This window comes from Conger conger, chromosome 9, assembly GCF_963514075.1.
Source record: "Conger conger chromosome 9, fConCon1.1, whole genome shotgun sequence".
NCBI classification, from domain to species: Eukaryota; Metazoa; Chordata; class Actinopteri; order Anguilliformes; family Congridae; genus Conger; species Conger conger.
In genome coordinates, this window is record NC_083768.1 from 36,526,135 (window position 1) to 36,545,056 (window position 18,922).

General features: G+C 43.0%; 1 protein-coding gene across 2 annotated transcripts in view; it reads right to left on the bottom strand.

Annotated features, from left to right (window-relative positions):
- LOC133136467 (5'-AMP-activated protein kinase subunit gamma-2-like) overlaps positions 1–18,922 on the bottom strand; it is a 67,694-nt gene that overhangs the window by 44,086 nt on the left and 4,686 nt on the right. For both annotated transcript variants that reach the window (XR_009709533.1, XM_061253975.1), the window contains exons 2-3: positions 8,466–8,537; positions 1,062–1,344 (exon numbers count right to left, since the gene is read on the bottom strand). Coding sequence is in view for 1 of the 2 variants with exons in the window: in XM_061253975.1 (XP_061109959.1) it covers positions 1,062–1,344; positions 8,466–8,537 (355 nt within the window). In the remaining variant the exon portion in view is untranslated. The remainder of the gene's footprint in view (positions 1–1,061; positions 1,345–8,465; positions 8,538–18,922) is intronic.

Consider the following 18,922-nt stretch of genomic DNA (forward strand, 5'->3'; position numbering starts at 1 on the left):
GACCATTATCCCCATGGATCATAGGCAATGCTGGCTGAATGAGCCAGTTTCTTGGCTGGGCCAATATATAGGCAAGGCACATCACTTGCCTAATTTCAGTGAGTCTGCATTTGGGATAAACGCAGGCACTAGGCTGCACCCTCCCAAAGTGTTGGCCAATGCTGTGAAGGGATGGGGCTCATTTGATTGGTGTTAGCGCTGAACAGTTCAACAGAAACAGCAATGTCATGCACTCCTCTATAGCACACTTTCAGAGCAGTCAAGGCTACAAACACAGCCCTCAAAAGAAGGAAATCAGACACCACCAACAATCTGAACCACTAAAAAACCACAAAGTCATGCTATGTTCTTGTTGCACATTAAGGTTGTCGCAGTTTTGCTTTTGAACAGAGAAGGGGAAGCGTCTGTGGGTGAGTGAGATTAGAGTAGCCCTGGCTCAGAGACTAAACAGCTGGGTTTATTTTCACCTGTCGCTCTGCACATGGAGCAACATCTCAAAGCTGACATGCGTGACTTTGCTCAAAGCATCTCTTTCACTCCATTTCACTCTCTCTTCGTCAGTCTCTCTCAGTCTCCCTCAGTCTCCCTCAGTCTCCCTCAGTCTCCCTCAGTCTCCCTCAGTCTCCCTCAGTCTCCCTCAGTCTCCCTCAGTCTCCCTCAGTCTAAGCTGCAAAAATATGAAGATGTGTTTATAGTCCGATTGATTGTTGTCTTTGATAGGAAACACAGCCTTAGGAATGTTGTCTGCAGCAGCTTATCTGCCTTTACAAGCCTTCTGCAGCAAGGCCGGGGACGGTCTTCATTACCTTCTGTGTTTACCACAGTGACGGGGGGTCACAGCGCGCTCTCAGCCTCAGTGCAGGAAGCCACGAGGACCTGCAGCGGCCCTGCTGGAGTTAATGAGCGAGATCTGCACACTGAGCCTGTATAACCCCGCTGCATGTAAACAACATTAGCTGTGCTAGCGGGCCAGGCTAACAGCATCGGTTAACGGCTGAAACGCAATGTGACATGATGCACCGCGACGCTGGACATACCCAGCAGCCTCCCTGCCCGCTTACCTTTCCTGGTGCGAGAGAAGAGCTTGATGCTGATGGGGGAGGGCGAAGAGGAGGTGCTGGAGGAGGTGGAGTCCTTGGAGGAGGAGCGGAAGATCCCGCTGAAGCTCATTCGGTGGGGGGACTTGGGGGACTCCTGCTGGGGGGGGTAGGGGAAGATGGTTTTGGGGGAGGAGCTGGGGCTGCATTTGAGCCTGATGGGGGCGGAGCGAGGGCTGGGGGGGCGCCCACTCGGGCCCCGGGTGAAGAAGCCTTTGGGGCTGGCCGAGTAGACGCTCTCTTCCCTCTGGGGAGAAAAAATACAAATAAAAATATAAATAAAAATACTTAAAATAATTTAAGCTCAACGTCTCCGAGGTAAAACATCATGCAAGGTCAATGCTTCGATTCTGACTGAGGAACGTTCTGGGGCTTAAGATCCCGCATCAAAGCAGCCACACAGAGTGCTCTGTACCGGAAGCTGCATGCTGATCATTTCCTCTGTCCCTGCCACTTTGTTCTAATACAATTTCACTGTTCCCACCACCCACACACATGTATACACCCACACACACAGATGGAGACAAAGAGACAGACACACACGCACGCACATAAGCACGCACACACACACCCACACACATACAGTGACAGTGCAGTGAGAAAAGCGTTTAGCCTGTTTGTTAACAAAACGATCATCTCTACCCTGCATCTGATGAAGGAAGTGAAAGGGTTTTTTTGCTACAGAGACACTGGCGGTGTACGCTTGAGGAAGCAGGGGCGATTCCTCCTGAGGAGATAATGATAGTCAAGTATCAGCAGTTTCATGGCCGGCTGAAAATCAGAAACCGCAAGCGATGAAGGAACTCATTTTCTTCCACTTCCCGAAGAGAAACAAAATGCGGCAACTGGTTTCACAACCATTTAATGTGGAATAACAAAACTCTCTGAAATTACTCAATTCTCTAAATAAGTGAATTCATTTTGAAAGGCTAGACAAACACAAACGCTCAATGAGGCACACTGATTTAATCAGATTACTAGAATAACATAATTCTAATAATGAAACCACACATGGAGGCACGTTTCGGTTAAATTTTTTAAGGAGGGTCAGTAAAATAATGACTATTGCCTACAACCACAAAGCAACTTCACAGCATTTGATACTACTGCTGTAAAATAAAATCCCCAGTGGGGGAAGAAAAAAATTTTCCAAATGGGAAGAAATCTCCAGAATGAACCAATAAAGGAGAAACCGATCATCTGCTGGCCGACAACATGTAAAGGCAGAATGGTTATACCAGCAATGTAGTAAAAAAAACTGATCACAGCAATTAAATCTGGTTGAGCAGGTTACAGTTATAAACTAGGTAATAAACTTGCTGGAAATGTATAAAGTCCAATCCAAATGAGGGGGAAATTTGTTGGGGTCTCTCGAGTGACGGGAGAGATAGACGTGAAGTACCAAACGTGCTGGGGTCTGTAAAAATGGCAGTCAAATAAAATGATGCTATATGAGCTACCAATGTACAAAGCACATTGCGGCTTGCATGCACACCCAGATGACGGGCACACGCTCGCAGATGGCTGGTGAAGTGCTCTGAAGAAGGGGCAGTTGGGATACGATGCGAGGGCGTGAGGCCCTGCACATTCCTGCTCCCTCACCACCTCGCACCTCACCTGACACGCGGGCGGGCGAGCTCTGCTGCCACGCCAAACTCGCACCTCGGTGCAAATTACCAGTCCATGTAGCAGTGGGAGGTCACAACACAGGGGGGGGTTTTGTTCATTTTTCTCTCTCTGTCAGCCTCAAAGAAAGCATTATACATATGCAAAATGGTGAAGTAGAAGAAAGCAGAAAGTAAATATATTCAAGTTCCTCCTTGCTGAGGGTAATTTTACTGACGTTTTGACTGGATGCCTTTTAGTCGACAAAAGTGTGTTGTCATGTCACACACTTAACATATAAATGTATATATATGTATGTGTATATATATGTATATATATATGTATATATATATATATATATATATATATATATACACACATACATATATATATATACATACATATATATATACACACACACACACACACACACACACACACACACACACACACACACAGTATACACTCAGTGAGCACTTTATTAGGTATTTATTAGACTTATTTTTTTGACTCAAGTCTTCTGCTGCTGTAGCCTATACACTTAGAGGTTTGATGAGCTGTGTGTTCAGAGATGTTCTTCTGCATACCACCGTTGTAATGTTGTGTTACTGTCACCTTCCTGTCAACTTTGACCAGTCTTCTCTGACTGCTGTCATTAAGAATGCTTTTCTGCACACAGAACTTCAGCTCACTGGATGTTTTTTGTTTTTCGCACTATTCTCTGCAAACTCTAGAGACTGTTGCATGTGAAAATCCCAGGATATCAGCCATTTCTGAGATACTGAAACCACCCTGTTTGGCACCAACAACCATTCCATGGTCAAAGTCACTTACAGTAGATCACATTTCTTCAGAATGCTGAAATTTGGTCTGAAAAACTACTGAACCTCTTGACCATGTCTGCATGATTTTATGCATTAATAAGCTGGCGCACAGGTCTACCTAATAAAGTGATCACTGAGTGTACACCAGAACTCTTGTATGTACAAAACAAGGGAAATGCATCTCTTCATAAATACTATATATGCATGCAAAATCACCATGCATTATGTGCCACTGACTGTAATTAGGTCTAGATATTGCTGCATGTCAACAAAACATGAAAAACCCCATGTCATCGCAGGCCAGGAACCGCACCCAAAAATCACCTAAGTGTGTCAAAGACCCTAACGTTTGGTCTGCAGCTCTGTGTTAGGATAACAAGTTTGCTATGTGTTGGCACAGTCCCCGACTTCAAGCCAATCTATTGCAAAACAGCAGCTCATAGTTTTCATGTTTGCCTGGGAACTGTTCTCAAACAGAGGTTTGGCTGTCCTGTTGCGCAAAACACGTTTGAACAAGCATGCCAGGCACAAATGTTTTTTTTTATATTATCTGGAATGAGAATCAGCTGCTGATCGAATTTCATGCCACGCTAGTTAAGGAGGCTGACCATACACCTTGGCCTTTCAATGAATCCTTTCAAAACCTTAAAGAACATAGATGTACAGTACTCCAGACACAACAATAGTTCAACAGGTAAGGCAAGCATTTTAATGAGTGGTAAAAACAACCGTTAGTCCTGTTGAAAAGGCAAATTGTAATCTCTCCTCCTGAATTTGGCTTTTGTTTGGTTAGTGCACGCCCTTAATCTAGAAACAATGCCAACCGCTTCAAACAGCCATAAACCGCTGATACAGCAGGATTTGTACTGGTGCAATGGAGAGAAAACATGACACAGCAGCCTGGGATTCCACCCCTTAGCTGTTTGGTACACGGTCTTGTGGTCCACTTAACAGTCCATAAGCACAGTGAAGCCAGAGAATACTGAAAACAGCAGCTCGGCTGACTTATAGTCTGTTTAATGTAAAATGGCTGTTCTGAACGGAGTGAAGCTCGATTTCTGGAAGACTGAGCCACACTCCCTCGGACCCACCCCCCAAGGAGACGGGCCAGCTGGCTGGAGCCCGCTCACGGGAGGGAGCAACCGCTCCAACTCCACCCAGCAACACGCCTCCCGCTACGCGGACCTCCACGTCTGAAAACACGGAGGAGAACGGGTCCCTCGCACCCTGTAAATGTTAGAGCGGCGCGCTACAACAATCCGCCCCTTTCAGCTGCTTTTATACATTTTCAGTCTCCCATTTAACTCCATCCGTCACATGGGGAGAGGAGGCAGAACAAGTACGCGCATTGTTACGCAACCTGGAATCACCTACAGAATCAAAGCCAGCCTTCTTTCACAGGCAAACAGATCTGCCGTTTAAGGCCAAAACAATCCGGCAAATAATCTCACGGATGAAAGGGCGCGGAAAATCTTTAGAAACTTTCAACTGGACTTCAAAGGGGCGAATACGGCCTTTAACTCTGATTACTGAGAGATTGTGTTTTTAAGTGCATGTGGCAAGAGAGTGGGGGGAGAGAAAGAGGTAAAGAAAGAGAATGGGAGAGATTGTGAGAGAGAGAGCAAGAAAGAGAAAGAGAGTAAGGGATAGGGAGAGAGGGAGAGAGAAATTGCATCACAATTCATTTAATAGTGCTTTACAGAGAAGTTTGGATGACTCACTAATACACTGCATGCGTCTATACCAATGAAACGCAGGGATGAGTAGATGACTAGACTAGAAGAAAAAGACTGAAGGACAGTGTGTGCAAGATAGAAGCTACAGGATCTCAGTTTCTGATTATTGATATATTATGATTATTAGTATTATTATTTGTATTGTTATTGTGGTTATTATTATTGGTTTTATGTTTATTAATTTAACCAAATAACCAAAGTAATATATGAAAAATGTTTTGTATTAAACTAAACCATCATAAAATCAGCATGGTGTTCTACCAACATAGGGTGAGACAATGTGTTAACACCCTACATTAACTTATCACAGTCGTTGCTTGAGAGCTAAAAAGGATGGTCATATAATGACCTAGCTTTCACAGACTGCTCTTTGATTGACTGTCCCGCCTATAGATTTTCAGACAGAAGAGAAAGGGATGGCCTTTAGGTTCTGGCAGCAAGAGACAGAAAGAGCCCAAAACCTCACAGGATATGAAAGACAACAGGCAATCATCCACTTTAGAAAAAATGCTCCTCAGTGCAAACATACATACAGGGTATTTTCTTTGGCTAACTAGCCGACTCCCAATGAGGGAGCTCTGAACGCTACAATGTAAGGTCGGCATCTGTCCAATTTAGGCCACAAGGTGAATGGCTAAATGCACTAAACATTACGGCAAGTAATCAGATGGAGGGCAACTCATCCTGGTGAGGCCCTGTTCTAGTTCATGGCTGGGCATCTGGACGGTGACAGAGGTGAAGTGGACAGCCGCGATTGGCCAGAGCATTGTCCATGGATGGGAGGGTTTCGGTCGGCAACATTTCAATGCCTACAAGCATCTACTGCTGATGGATTGGATGTCTACCAGTTTGTTTAACTGCCTATGAATAGACTTCCTTCAACTCCTTACTTTGATGGTTGTGTAAGCTTGATTTGTGTGATAAGAAGCAGCAGCTGACATCAGCCGTGGAGCACATGCGTTTTTCAGTACCCTTCCCAAATTCAACATACATAGAGAGGAAATGCAGAGAAAAAAAAAAGTAGTCATCTGTGAGTCCGTACAAAATATGTGCCTCGGATTAAATTCAAGCACCCAAGGCAAAATGACTCACAGCAGAATATTGGATTGCATCGCAATCTTACTAATGCACATCTCCCCTCTCTGGATGGGGCATGTAACCAAATTAATCACGTAACTTTATATGTGTACATTAAACGCTGCAGATATGACTGAGATATTGGATACACAGTACACCCTGTTCCTGACTGAAAATGCATTCTAGCCGTATCTACTTCATCTCTAAAAACATGTTTTATCACAGTTATGAAATATTTTGTTGGCATGGCAGACATACTCTACAAACAAAATCATCTTACTGAAGAACGGAAGATTCTCCATCTCCAAACTATACCCCTTGACATAGGCTTTTTTCCCCCCCCATAACTAATCACGCTTATAATTATTTACACAAATATGTTTGTATGTCCTAAAAGGACAAAGACAAAAATAAGTTAGCTGCCATATATGGCGTACTGAGTGCACACACACCCGGCTGGGCTGCGTAACCCGACTCCGATTACAGCATGCCAGCGTCTCCCAGCCCCGCCCACTGCTCATTCTTACATAACACCCGACACATGCGTGTCATGGGAAAGTGCTGCTCTTGCAGTTGTTTTCATTAAAATAAATATTAAATATCACCTTAACGGAAAACATGGTGTCATTTAACGCAGTATCTTTTTCACATGGGTGTTTGATAACCTTTTTCATTAAATATATGACATAATTTTAAAAATGTGTTTTGTGTTCACTCGGGTTCCCTTTGTGACATTACATTACATTAATGGCAGACGCTCTTATCCAAAGCGACGTACAGTTGATTAGACTAAGCAGGAGACAATCCTCCCCTGGAGCGATGCAGGGTTAAGGGCCTTGCTCAAGGGCCCAACGGCCATTCTGGCTACACCGGGGATCGAACCACCGACCTTGCGGGTCCCAGTCATGTACCTTAACCACTATGCTACAGGTCGCTTTTGTCCAGTATTACATTGCATCTGAAGACCTGAAAGCATTCGGTGTGACATATACAATATTAGAGGAAATCAAGAACCACTTTTTTCATGGCACTGTACATTCATACTCACTCATACTCAAACTACATGTAGAGTATATAAGTTAGGAGTCATCCATGTTGAGCTGTGCCTGAAAGGGTTTTAACACAGAATGACGAGGTGAAGAACCACCTAACCCCCAAGTGGAGGGTGACGGCATCCCTGGAGCTCATTCAAACCCTTTAAGGCACACATCGGAGTGGACTATTCTACTAATACATTACCAAGGATTAAACAGAAGGGGCCGTTCAAATTTTAGGCCTGAAAATGTTTCTTTTTATGGCAGGAACTATTTACAAAGTTGTTCACAATTCATGCTATCATTTCAGCATGTTGCTATGATTACATAGGTTGTCTACAGTAGCTGGCTAGGCTGCATAAGAATTTAACAGGGATTAAACTTGACCCAAACTACCTGTGAAATACACAGTTTTAATGTAAACCTACCAGCCAATCAGAATTTAATTTTCACCCAGACAATGGTACAAATACAGTATACACACACAAAGCACCTTATTACAAACTTTTATTTTATTACACCTACTTATTCATGTGATTATCTAATCAGCTAATTGTGTGGCAGCAGTGCAAGGCATACAAGTCATGTAGTTACGTTTCAGTTAAGGTTCACATCTACCATCAGAATGGGGAAATAATTTGACCGTAGAATGATTGTTGGTGGCAGACAGGGTGGTTTGAGTATCTCAGAAACTGTTAATCTCCTGGGACTTTCACGCACACTAGCTAGAGTTTGCAAAGAACGGTACAAAAAGAAAAAAAATCCAGTGAGCAGCAGTTCTGCAGACAGAAACGCTTGTTAATGAGAGACGTAAGAGGAGAATTGGCAGACTGGTCAAAGCTGACAGGAATGCAAATAACCATACATTACAACAGTGGTATGCAGAAGAGCATCTCTGAACACACAACACACCATTACTCTAAATGGATAGACAACAGCAGTAGAAGTTACAAAAAAAGAAAAAGAAAAAAAGTCTAATAAATACCTAATAAAATGCTCACTGAGTGTACATATAGTCCCGCCTATTGGGGCTTGTGTTTAGAGTCATGTGATCTCCATTGAGAGTGTAATTGGGCGTTGCCGGGGCGTTACCTTGCGTGTGCAGTCTCTGTCAGCTCTCTCCCCCTCTCCGTCCAGGAGGGGCAAGGCGAAGGAACTCAGGTCCTGTGCAAACACAGACAGGCTTACGTTACAGCCACACAATAGCACAATGCCACAGCCCCGCAACAGGTCCGAGCACTGGCTCTATTCAGCAATGACATTCATACATTATAATTACCTTTGTACAGAAAATGCCAACATCCCAGACTAATCCCAGGGAAATGCAAAGTGCACAATTAGACAGCGGCGGCTAAAGTGGACTCAACGCAGAACATGCTTCATTATGCTTCATGAATTTATGCTTCATTATATTTTCTCTCTTGCGCACGCACGCACGCACGCACGCACGCACGCACGCACGCACGCACGCACGCACGCACGCACGCACGCACGCACGCACGCACGCACGCACGCACGCACACACGCACACACGCACACACGCACACACGCACACACGCACACGATAATCTATTTTCTCACATGCACACAGAGAATGATTATCTACGTTTCATTATATTCTCCCACAAACACACACGCACAGAAAGTAAAACGCTCATCCATCGCAGGGCTCTAGCAGACTCAGCCCAGCTCTGCAGGGTGTCTCTGCAGAATCGAGGGCACAAAGGAGGCGGAATGCTCACTTCCTGCTACATTTCGACATGAACTTCCTCATTTCTGCGAATGGCACAGAAAGACGAGAGCAGCCACGTGGTTAACCTGGGCCTGAGGTCAGAGCGCGCAACATTTCACATTCTCTATCATCTTCCTCTGACACAGCACAACAACTCATCAGCCTGGAGTCAGACCAAACACCTGCCCTCACCAGCATGCACACGGAAAGGGGATCTACGTTTCATTACATTCTCACTCTCATCAGCACAAACACGCACACACACAGACTGTCAATCTAGGCCTCTTTACTGTATATCATTATATTCTCTCTCTCAGTGTCTTGCTCTCTCCTGCATGCACACGCAAACACACTGCATGTGCACACATGCACCAAGGCACAAATAATACTTTGCATACATTCTCCAGTAGATAATCAAAGATGATAATTTCAGACTTTCACCCAAGCTCAAAACAACTGTAAGCCCCTCAGGAAAAAAGACAAAGGTACAGGTCTATATTTGCAATGTTCCTACAGATTTCATCCTCAAATAGACACAGGGAGTACCCATAAGCCACTGCAGCACACAAGATCAGTGAAGCTACTGCAAGGCACACGCAATGGTGCACGTAAGGACGCTGGGGTGCACTGTTTAGGAATTCAAACATTAGCTCCAAATACCAACGCCGGTGAAATGAACAGGCCGTATTATAAGACTGGAACAGCCATGGCATGTTGAAGAGAGCAGTGTGTTCAGTGACTCCAGTACAAGAGGAGAGGGAGGGGCACTTGTATTGCCTAGTCACTAATGTGTAAAACAACAAAGGCCCATGTGCTTTGTAAATGTGCAGCCAAGCAACAGATACCAATCAGAACCCAACCTGTTAGATTCACCAACATTTCCTCACTTCAGAGGATACTGATACGGGAGAGAAACGCAGTGCAGGTAATCAAGCATAACACCTTGGTATTAAAGTGCTTTTGTGCAAACAAACAGTAATGTGAAAACACAGTTCCGATATTGATCATGGGAGAGTTTATTTTCACCTGTAGCATAAGTTAGCAGATGTGATACCAATGTGAATTAACGTGGAACAGTGGGGAAAACACTGGAATGCTGCTTATTCAACAGCCAAGATTTTGCATGTCCAGTCTTACATTACACAATGACAATATATATATATATAACATAAACCTTTTTACCGTAATTTGCCTGTGCAAATATCCAGCTGCGCAGAAAGACACAAATATGAAAAAAATCTATTCTCCAAGTTACCCTGGAGCAGAGTGCCAAAGCAACAACAATTATGAATCCTTCCTTTCAACAGGTAGTTGAAAGTAAGAATCCAGCCAAATTACAGAAAGACTGCAAATGGATGTCACTAATGGAAGCAAACCAATGATCAATGAGAACGCTCCACACAGCAGTCCAGTAAATCAAGCCGAGGGCACATTAAGAACCCACAAACAAGAGGACACCATACTGCAAGGCTGGAAATAGTCCAGACTCAAACCGCTCTGCTTGTAAACAACTGGCCCCGGCCCAAGTGCACCTGGAGGAGCCGTGACCGGGTACGGTCCTGCAGATCAACGGTCCAAATGACAGGACTGCTGACCACCACAACAGGCAGTTTGCACAAAAGACCCAAGATGGAGGGTCACTGAAAATTAGATGTATCTTTTGTAAAGTACACGTTAATGTATACCCTAATGCTGTTTTGATTGCTGGTTAAATTAAATTAAGCTTCACACACAATGGGAATTGCTCATTTAAAAAAATAATAATAATAAATAAGGCTACCATAAGGAAAATATCTGATTCCAGTCAATGAAGGATTGAAATTCCTTATTTCCCACTTGCCACTATTACCATTTGATGTTTGTAAACGGTTCAATGTAAAGGACCACAGGCAGTGTTGTTCCCTGTAAATAAGCAGAGGATTTGAACAGGACTTTCGGGAAAAAGCCAGTGTCATGAGTGCAAAACAAGTGCATTCCCGCGAGAAGCGCTGACTGGAGGCTGACGGGGTCGTGCTCTTGTTGGTACAGGAATGGCAGTCAGTGTGCCAGAGAACAGCAGCGGTGATTGAAATGAACAGCGCGGGGGGTCGGGGGGGTGTAGGTCAGCTCATCACCCCAGCCTCTCCTGGGTCAGGCTTCTGGGAAGTGTTTCCGCAAACATAAACACAACAGTCTGGACGGCGAAAACAAGTACCCCTAGTCAGACACACTGAACACTGCTATTACGCTAGACAAACAAGGTACGGCAGATTCTTAGATGAAAATAAGAACAACTGAGATATGAATGATAAGATAAACTGGCTTCTTCCTGTATCCTCATATTTGAGGACTTTGATGACTGTCAATCACTCAACGGGACAGCAGCAACAGAGCTTAAGAGATAGGAGGTGACATGCCTTTACTGTTAAACTGTTCAACCAACAAAAAGGTGTGCTGCACCTGCACCGAGTGAAAATAGAAAAAGGGTGTTGGCCATCTTTTGTAAATATTTTTTTATCTTCTCCATTCAGTCATGAAATGTTCAGCCACACTTCTATGAGCTGTGTGTCAGTACAAAGAGCAGACATTTCCACAAAGAGAAAGGCTTCCACACAGGAGTGAGTTGCAGACTCAGGAGGTGAAGTCGGGTCAGCGATCTCAACATCGATCTAGAGAGGGGGAAGGAGACCACCTCAGAACACACAATTACTTTAATGGCAACAGACCAAGAACCTTTACACGTCTCTCGAACAATTCAGAGCTTATTCAGGTTTAAGATCAATGGTTTTATCAATAGAAGACCAAAGTCGGTAAAGCTCACTGACGATCCACAGGGTTCCTACCTCCACTACAACACAGGCCTTCATTTAACTGGAGCAGTGATATGGTGAGTGGTTGAAATTGTTCTGCGAGCCAATGAGCTGCCGTTTCAGAGGCATCTGTTAATCCCATCCAATCTGCCCCCTTGTGGTTGAGTCGTCAATGTCTTATAAATATGAACACAACAACAATTTATCATGAAAAACTGTGATGTAATAAAATGCAAAATGGCGATGCCAGATTGATAAAAAGACACTCGGCTAGGGAGAACAGAAGTTTAGACTCTTATCAGGCTCTTATTTGCAATGCAGGGCAATAAAACAGCATGCTTCCCCCATGCCACGCTTATGGTTTACATCCCTGACCTCATCACAGACTCATAGAATAAAAGGCATACGCCAACAATCTTTGATATCATTTCTCTACGTAAAAAAATAATGTTCCAATATAAGGACAAATATATACAATTCAGAAGCTGCATGAATGAACACTTCTCTGTTTTCTTAGCTCACTAGTCCCCCCCTGTATACCCTGAAAAATGTATTCCAAATAGTTTTTTCTTCATCTTTTTCCTTTCTTTACCACTTAACATATGAATATGTACAATCGGACAGCTGGTTTGCAGACTGCGTGGCGCACGTAGCGATGCGGGTCACGATTAACATTAACATTTAACATTATCCTCCAGGCAACTGCGGAATGAAAGCCACTTCAGCCATTTCAAAGCTACAGCAAATGTACAATTTAGTCCTGTGAGCGGACACATGCGTGCTTACTTAGAGGACAATTACCAATGTTGCTAAATGCTTAATAATTATGCTCCCTCGTATATTGTGCTGATGCAATAATGGCAGATGCGGTCTTTAGCGATTGCGTCATTCATTGCAGCACCGGGAATAGCGAGCGCTGAGCGCAGCAGATTACAGATGGAGGGAACCTGGCCTGGCCGGCGGAGTGACTGCCTCTGCCCTCGTAGGCTCTCCCCAGAGACAGTATTACTGGCCATGAAAGAGGATCAGCCATCTGGAGGAAGGGTGTACAACAGGGCCGAGAGCATGAAGCCCCTCATGTTCTCAGCCTCCTCACATCAAGAAAGCGCCCCGCTAACCCCGACTACCCATCAGGGTCAAAGGGCGGTCATCACTCAGACGGAGCACTCACCGAGGGCCCGCAGGGGCCCCAAAAACCCAAAAAAAGAGCCCTGGGGTCAGGGCCTTCTGAACTGGGTTAGGGTACTTCAGTGCGCAAGCATGGCTGCCAAGGGATGCCCGAAAACTGCGAGGAGGCACTGACAGGCAGATAATTTTGGCTGCTCCCTTGGGTGTGCCCTCATACCAATGCACGCTCTGCGCACATGTATGGCTGCGGCCAATAACCATGCCAAACTGGAGTGCCGTGACAGAGATATGCCAAGCTACAGTATGAGGAAGAAAAACAGGAAGATAAAGGACTGAAACAATAAAGCCTTTTAATCTATTCTGGTTTGACAGCCTAAACATACCTGGACAATGACTGGGGCAAGTTAAGTGAAATACTTTGCTTAAGGTTGCCACATCCATTTAATCTCCATGTCATGTGCTCATACCTGCAACTCTTGCAGCTGCAAAGAAACCTTTGCATCCCTGGATTATAGCAAAACCTCTATTATTGAACTATATTCATTTTAGGAACTACATCGAAGCTGCATGGTCAAAATGAATTAATATAATTTATTAATATAACATTAATATAACATTTTTCCATTTTACACAAAACAAGCAACAAAAGACAACCCCTTCATTCTTAAGAATCTACACTCAGTGAGCACTTTCTACTACTGTAGCCTATCAACTTAAGAGTTATGATGCGTTGTTTGTGTTCTGCATACCGCTGTGGTAATGTGAGGTTATTTGTGTCACGGTCACCTTCTTGTCTCCTCTGACATCTCTCATTAACAAGGCGTTTCTGTCTGCAGAACTGCTGCTCACTAGATTTTTTTTTTTTTTTTTGTCAGCATTCTTTGCAAACTCTAGAGACTGTTCCTAATAAAGTGCTCAGTGAGTATAGATAGATTGTGGAGATAATCCTAAAAGCCATTGCAGGTAAGGTGACAGGGTTTGCAAAACAACTCATTCCTCCACGACATGCTGGTAGCAGGCTGTAAATCACTGCAGACTTTCTGAAAAAAGAGATCTTCCATGCCCCCACTCCCCTACCCCCACCCTCCCCGTTCCTCTAGCAATTTGCATTTGAAACAACCTTCCTGCTTTGGCTTTACAACTGTTTTAATGTTTATTTTATTTCCACTGCCATTTTAAATTCTGTCATTTGATTTTTTAAACAGGCATTTATTCAAAACAGTCATTTGCCAGGTTAAAGCATGAAAGCTTGCCACTTTTTTATGCATAACTCAAAAGGTAGCTGTTAAGCCCTCCCGTTTTGTGAGTGGATGGATGTTCTGGAGGCTGTTGATGTTCCTACGTTTAACTTCACTAAAATGAAATAATTTTACCTGCAACGAAAATAGCTCCCCTAGGTCTTCACTGATGCTTCAAATTAATGAATAATAAGTGCATTCTACTCTCAAACAAAAGTATACCTCATTAGGCTATTTGCTATAGAATGATTATAGAACATGATCAGAGGATTTTGTGAGAGAGATGGGTTCATCAATAATTACATTTACCTGATTTTTCAATGGATTGCTGAATGTTGGTATAATGAGCTTGTTCAAAAACTTGACAAATCAAATTTTACACTCATTTGCTAACAGTGAAAGAGAAGGAGACGTTAACTTCCCACCACAAACATCCGGTTCAAATGGAACAGCCACCTACAATCACCATTATGCAGCTTCTGGGCTGTTTGGAACAGGCATACCCTAATTCACAAGGCTTCCAATGAACACCTATGACAGGCCCAAGACCTGCCTCAAAGGTGTTAACACAACACACCTCCTGAACAGACAAGGTGATGACGTCTTCTGCAGAGGACTGTTTGGAGAAGGAGATAATGGGCTGCTATGAGAACCATTAAAACTGGATGCTGTGGGAAGAATTCCTGCCAACCTCAGAATGCATGGCAGGAAGGCATTTTAACATGCCAGCACAGTAAAACAAGAACAGAAATGGCCCAGAATCTACAACGTTCACGCTACAAAATACATGGTCCGTAGCTCAACATTGACATTCCAGTAACCTAGCAAACTTATTTGAAGAAGTAATAGATAAAGAGAATCTTCCTTTAACATTGTCCTCTTTTACAGAGTAATTCTGTAAAAAGAGAGGATGACCTGGTCCTAAAGTTCAGTAGATACCTTCACCTGTAAAAGTACACCCTGTGCTGGCTTTGATTATTTAAATATGGAACTTGATTAAACATTTTTTGGGGGGAAAAGCCAGGCATGTTAATCACAGAACTAGAACAAAAACAAGACTCTAAATACAATTCCGTTCAGACTGGAATTCTGACTGGAGGCTGTGGCCCCACTTGAGGAGAAAGCATCGGCAAGTCCACACACAGACATGAGCCAAGACTACAAAGTGCAGCACCAAGAATTAACTAGCAAACAGAGGTGTGTCCAAATCTGTCACTGCGGAGGCCTACTCCATAGCTTTGAAATGGAAAAATAGCATGATATCAGACAAGTTGGTACAATTATTACACACGTGCTGGTTCAGTTCTCTCCAAAGAGCTAGCCTGTGTCAAACAAGCCACAAGGTCCTAGTGCTCAGTCGAATTCAAACCTGTCTTGTAGTTACCAGGAGCAGGGTTCTCAAAGACTACATGTTGCAAACAAATTCTTAGATTCTGCCTAGAATGCAGAGGACCATAGACGTTCTCAAATCAAGCTAAAGTTAAAAAGGGACAGCATTCAGGGAAAAAACAGGGATGGCGGTGGTCGGCAATCGCAAACCGGGGAACTGGCACAAGAATAATAGCAGCAAAATAGCTATTCGCACCCTATGAATACTGCACAATTAAAACAATAAAATGTCGTAGAAAAATAAAAACATTCCAAACCTGAATTGTTTGGCCCACTGAAGAACTTCAGCGGCCCAAAACGACTGCATAGAACACATGCCGGCAGCCAGCTCTGGGTCTATGCTCAAGGCAAGGGGAAAATGCTATCTAAATCTAACCAACTTTGTTGGAACTGTACATTCATTCACTTTGTTGTCCCTACATGATATGCAAGAAAGCACTTGAGCACGCAAAATTCAAACCAGCCTTGCTTAGTGTTACATGTTCTCACAGGTCTTCCTGTAATCGAGAGAGCAGACTTCTAACAAAGTTAAACCAATTTCAATATCAAGTGACAGACAGAATATGACAGCACATCAGGCATAAAACATTGGTCAGTTAGCCTAAATATGAGTGACTCTCATGGCTCATTAAGATTAGGCCTAAAGTCTAAGACTAATGTGTAACCAACCCTTTAAAACAATATCTATAGTACAAATCAGTGATATCACCACATTGTACGAACTCAAATGTTTAGCGGCTATGGAGACAAATAATCCATTGTAGATTGAGTGGACTGATTCTTTTCAAGCAGGGAATAACATGAACACCTGGAGTGAGCCAAGCACAATCCAAAGGCATTTTAACATAACACCAAATATCATTCAATAACAGAGCAGGCATTATTGCAACTATTCTTGTTATCACAGTTATTGCTGACAGTCTATGGAAGAAACTGAGCTGCAATAACAAGATAATTCTGCAGAGCAAACAAGCTGCTCTGAAATCTTCTTTTGCCGTCATGTAGTGATTGAATGAACATGAGTCAAAAAATAATAATAATCTGCAGTCCTGATGTTTTTATACCTTGATAACAAAGGGATATGTTCAGAATCATCTATTGAGGTCGCAAATAAATCCTTCCCTTGACAGTAAATACATAATTTCTCATTGCAATCAAACGAATCTTTACATCAACAACATCTGTTAACTATAGATAGTTTCATGATACAATTAAGCAATTATTAGAATACGTTCATGACATAATCACGCAGAATGGAAAGATCACTCCCCCAGCCAGAGGATAATGGCAGTTATTACTGAAATTCATCTGCTAAATGCACAGAGATCCCATTAGCTGTAATGTGTTGGCTACACACAAAAAATGTTGTTTTTCTGAAGCTCTCATACAAAAACCTGTTATGTCCAGCCATGTATTTTTAAACATAAAGACAGACACTCCCATTACTAAAGTAAGCAGACTGGTATGTTCTCATTATCAGATGGTTCGTTCCCAAGAAAGGTCTTCCGTAATACCGAAAATAGTTGTAATGCACCGTCCCCAAAACACAGGTGTGTGCGTGCCAACTGTGTGACAGGGGTAGCGACAGCTACATCAGAAGTTAGCCTGTGGTCTTCTCATTTGGATCCCAGATGGAATAAGTGAAATACAATCAGCGGGCAGCTCTGAAGCAGACCAGCTGGCGTGTGATAACTGGAGAATGAAACCATGTTCTTCCAGATCATGATCCAATTTAGCAAACATCCAAACCTCAAGTTAACCGAACACGCTGAAAACGTGCACTTATGTAAGCGAATGGCACCCACCAGCCATTCTTGGCAGAATCTTCCATCTTTTCCAATAACTGTTGCTCTTACATGGATTGCATCTTCACATACAATCCAGCAGGATTTGTTTTTCACCGATGCAATACAGAGTAAGTATTTTACAGAAGGGTACAATGGCAGCACCCCAGCTCAGAACTGAACCGTCGAGTTCTCAGGCCAGTTCCCCTACACTGAGTAACAATATTGTCCAGGGAACTCTGCTACTGTAGACTGAAAATGAGCCTATGTGCTTCTGGCTTGTAGCATTTCTGGCTTCTGATAAGCAGTGCTAAATCTGTCTGATGATAAAAGGTGTATGCACATTCTTAGAACAAAAGGGATGATGGCCTGGCTTCTTGTAAATCAGGTTTTATTCTGACCCCAGTCTGACCCAGGTTTTATGTTCTAGAGTAAATATAGCCTAAAATATAGGTACTATACACTGAGTGAGCAATTTACCAGCTTGTTAATGCAAATATTTAATCAGCCAATCAAACTAAACAACTAAATGCATAAAAGCATGCAGATATGGTGAAGAGGTTCAGTGGTTTTTCAGACCAAATGTCAGAATGGGGAGTAAATGTGATCTAAGTGACTTAGAGCAGCAGTTCTGTATGCAAAAACATATTGTAGAAGAGCATCAAAGTGTGGCTATAATTCTGACAAGTATCACCGGAAATGAAGGTAAAGTATGTGCAATTAAAGCTGACAGTCTGCAACCTCATATTCATTGTTTTGTTTCAACTCTAATGTGTCAAAGAAGAGCAAAAACAACAAATTGCATCACTGTCCCAATAGTTTTCAATTTAACTGTCATTCATTCATTCATTCATTCATTCATTCATTCATTATCCTAACCCGCTTATCCTGAACAGGGTCGCTGGAGCCTATCCCAGCATACATTGGGTGAAAGGCTGGAATACACCCTGGACAGGTCGCCAGTCCATCGCAGGGCGTACACACACCATTCACTCATACCTATGGGCAATTTAGACTCTCCAATCAGCCTAACCTGCATGTCTTTGGACTGTGGGAGGAAACCGGAGTTCAACTTCATTTTGAATCACAAGATATGAAAATCTCTCAACTTCAAGGTAGCCATTTAACTGATTGATGTCCTGTACCATGCATGCATTCAAAAACAAATACATGCTGCCCCCAAGTTCGTTTATTAATGAATTTATGAATTAATTTCTTTTTTTGTAAACAGTTAGTCAAATTGCTTTCTGGAAAGACAAAAATTGAACTGTGAAATGCAAAGTGATTACACTGCATCCCAATTCAATTATACCACTCACACAACACCAGGCGCTTAAAGTAATTCCTGAATTCATCAGAGATTAACTCCAAGCTCTAGAACGATGGCATGCTGAGAAAATCAAATATGTACCGCCAGTATTTTACTGTAAGATGCAACACCGACTTGTTTTTCCAACAACCACCATAGAATGAACAAGAAAACGACTGA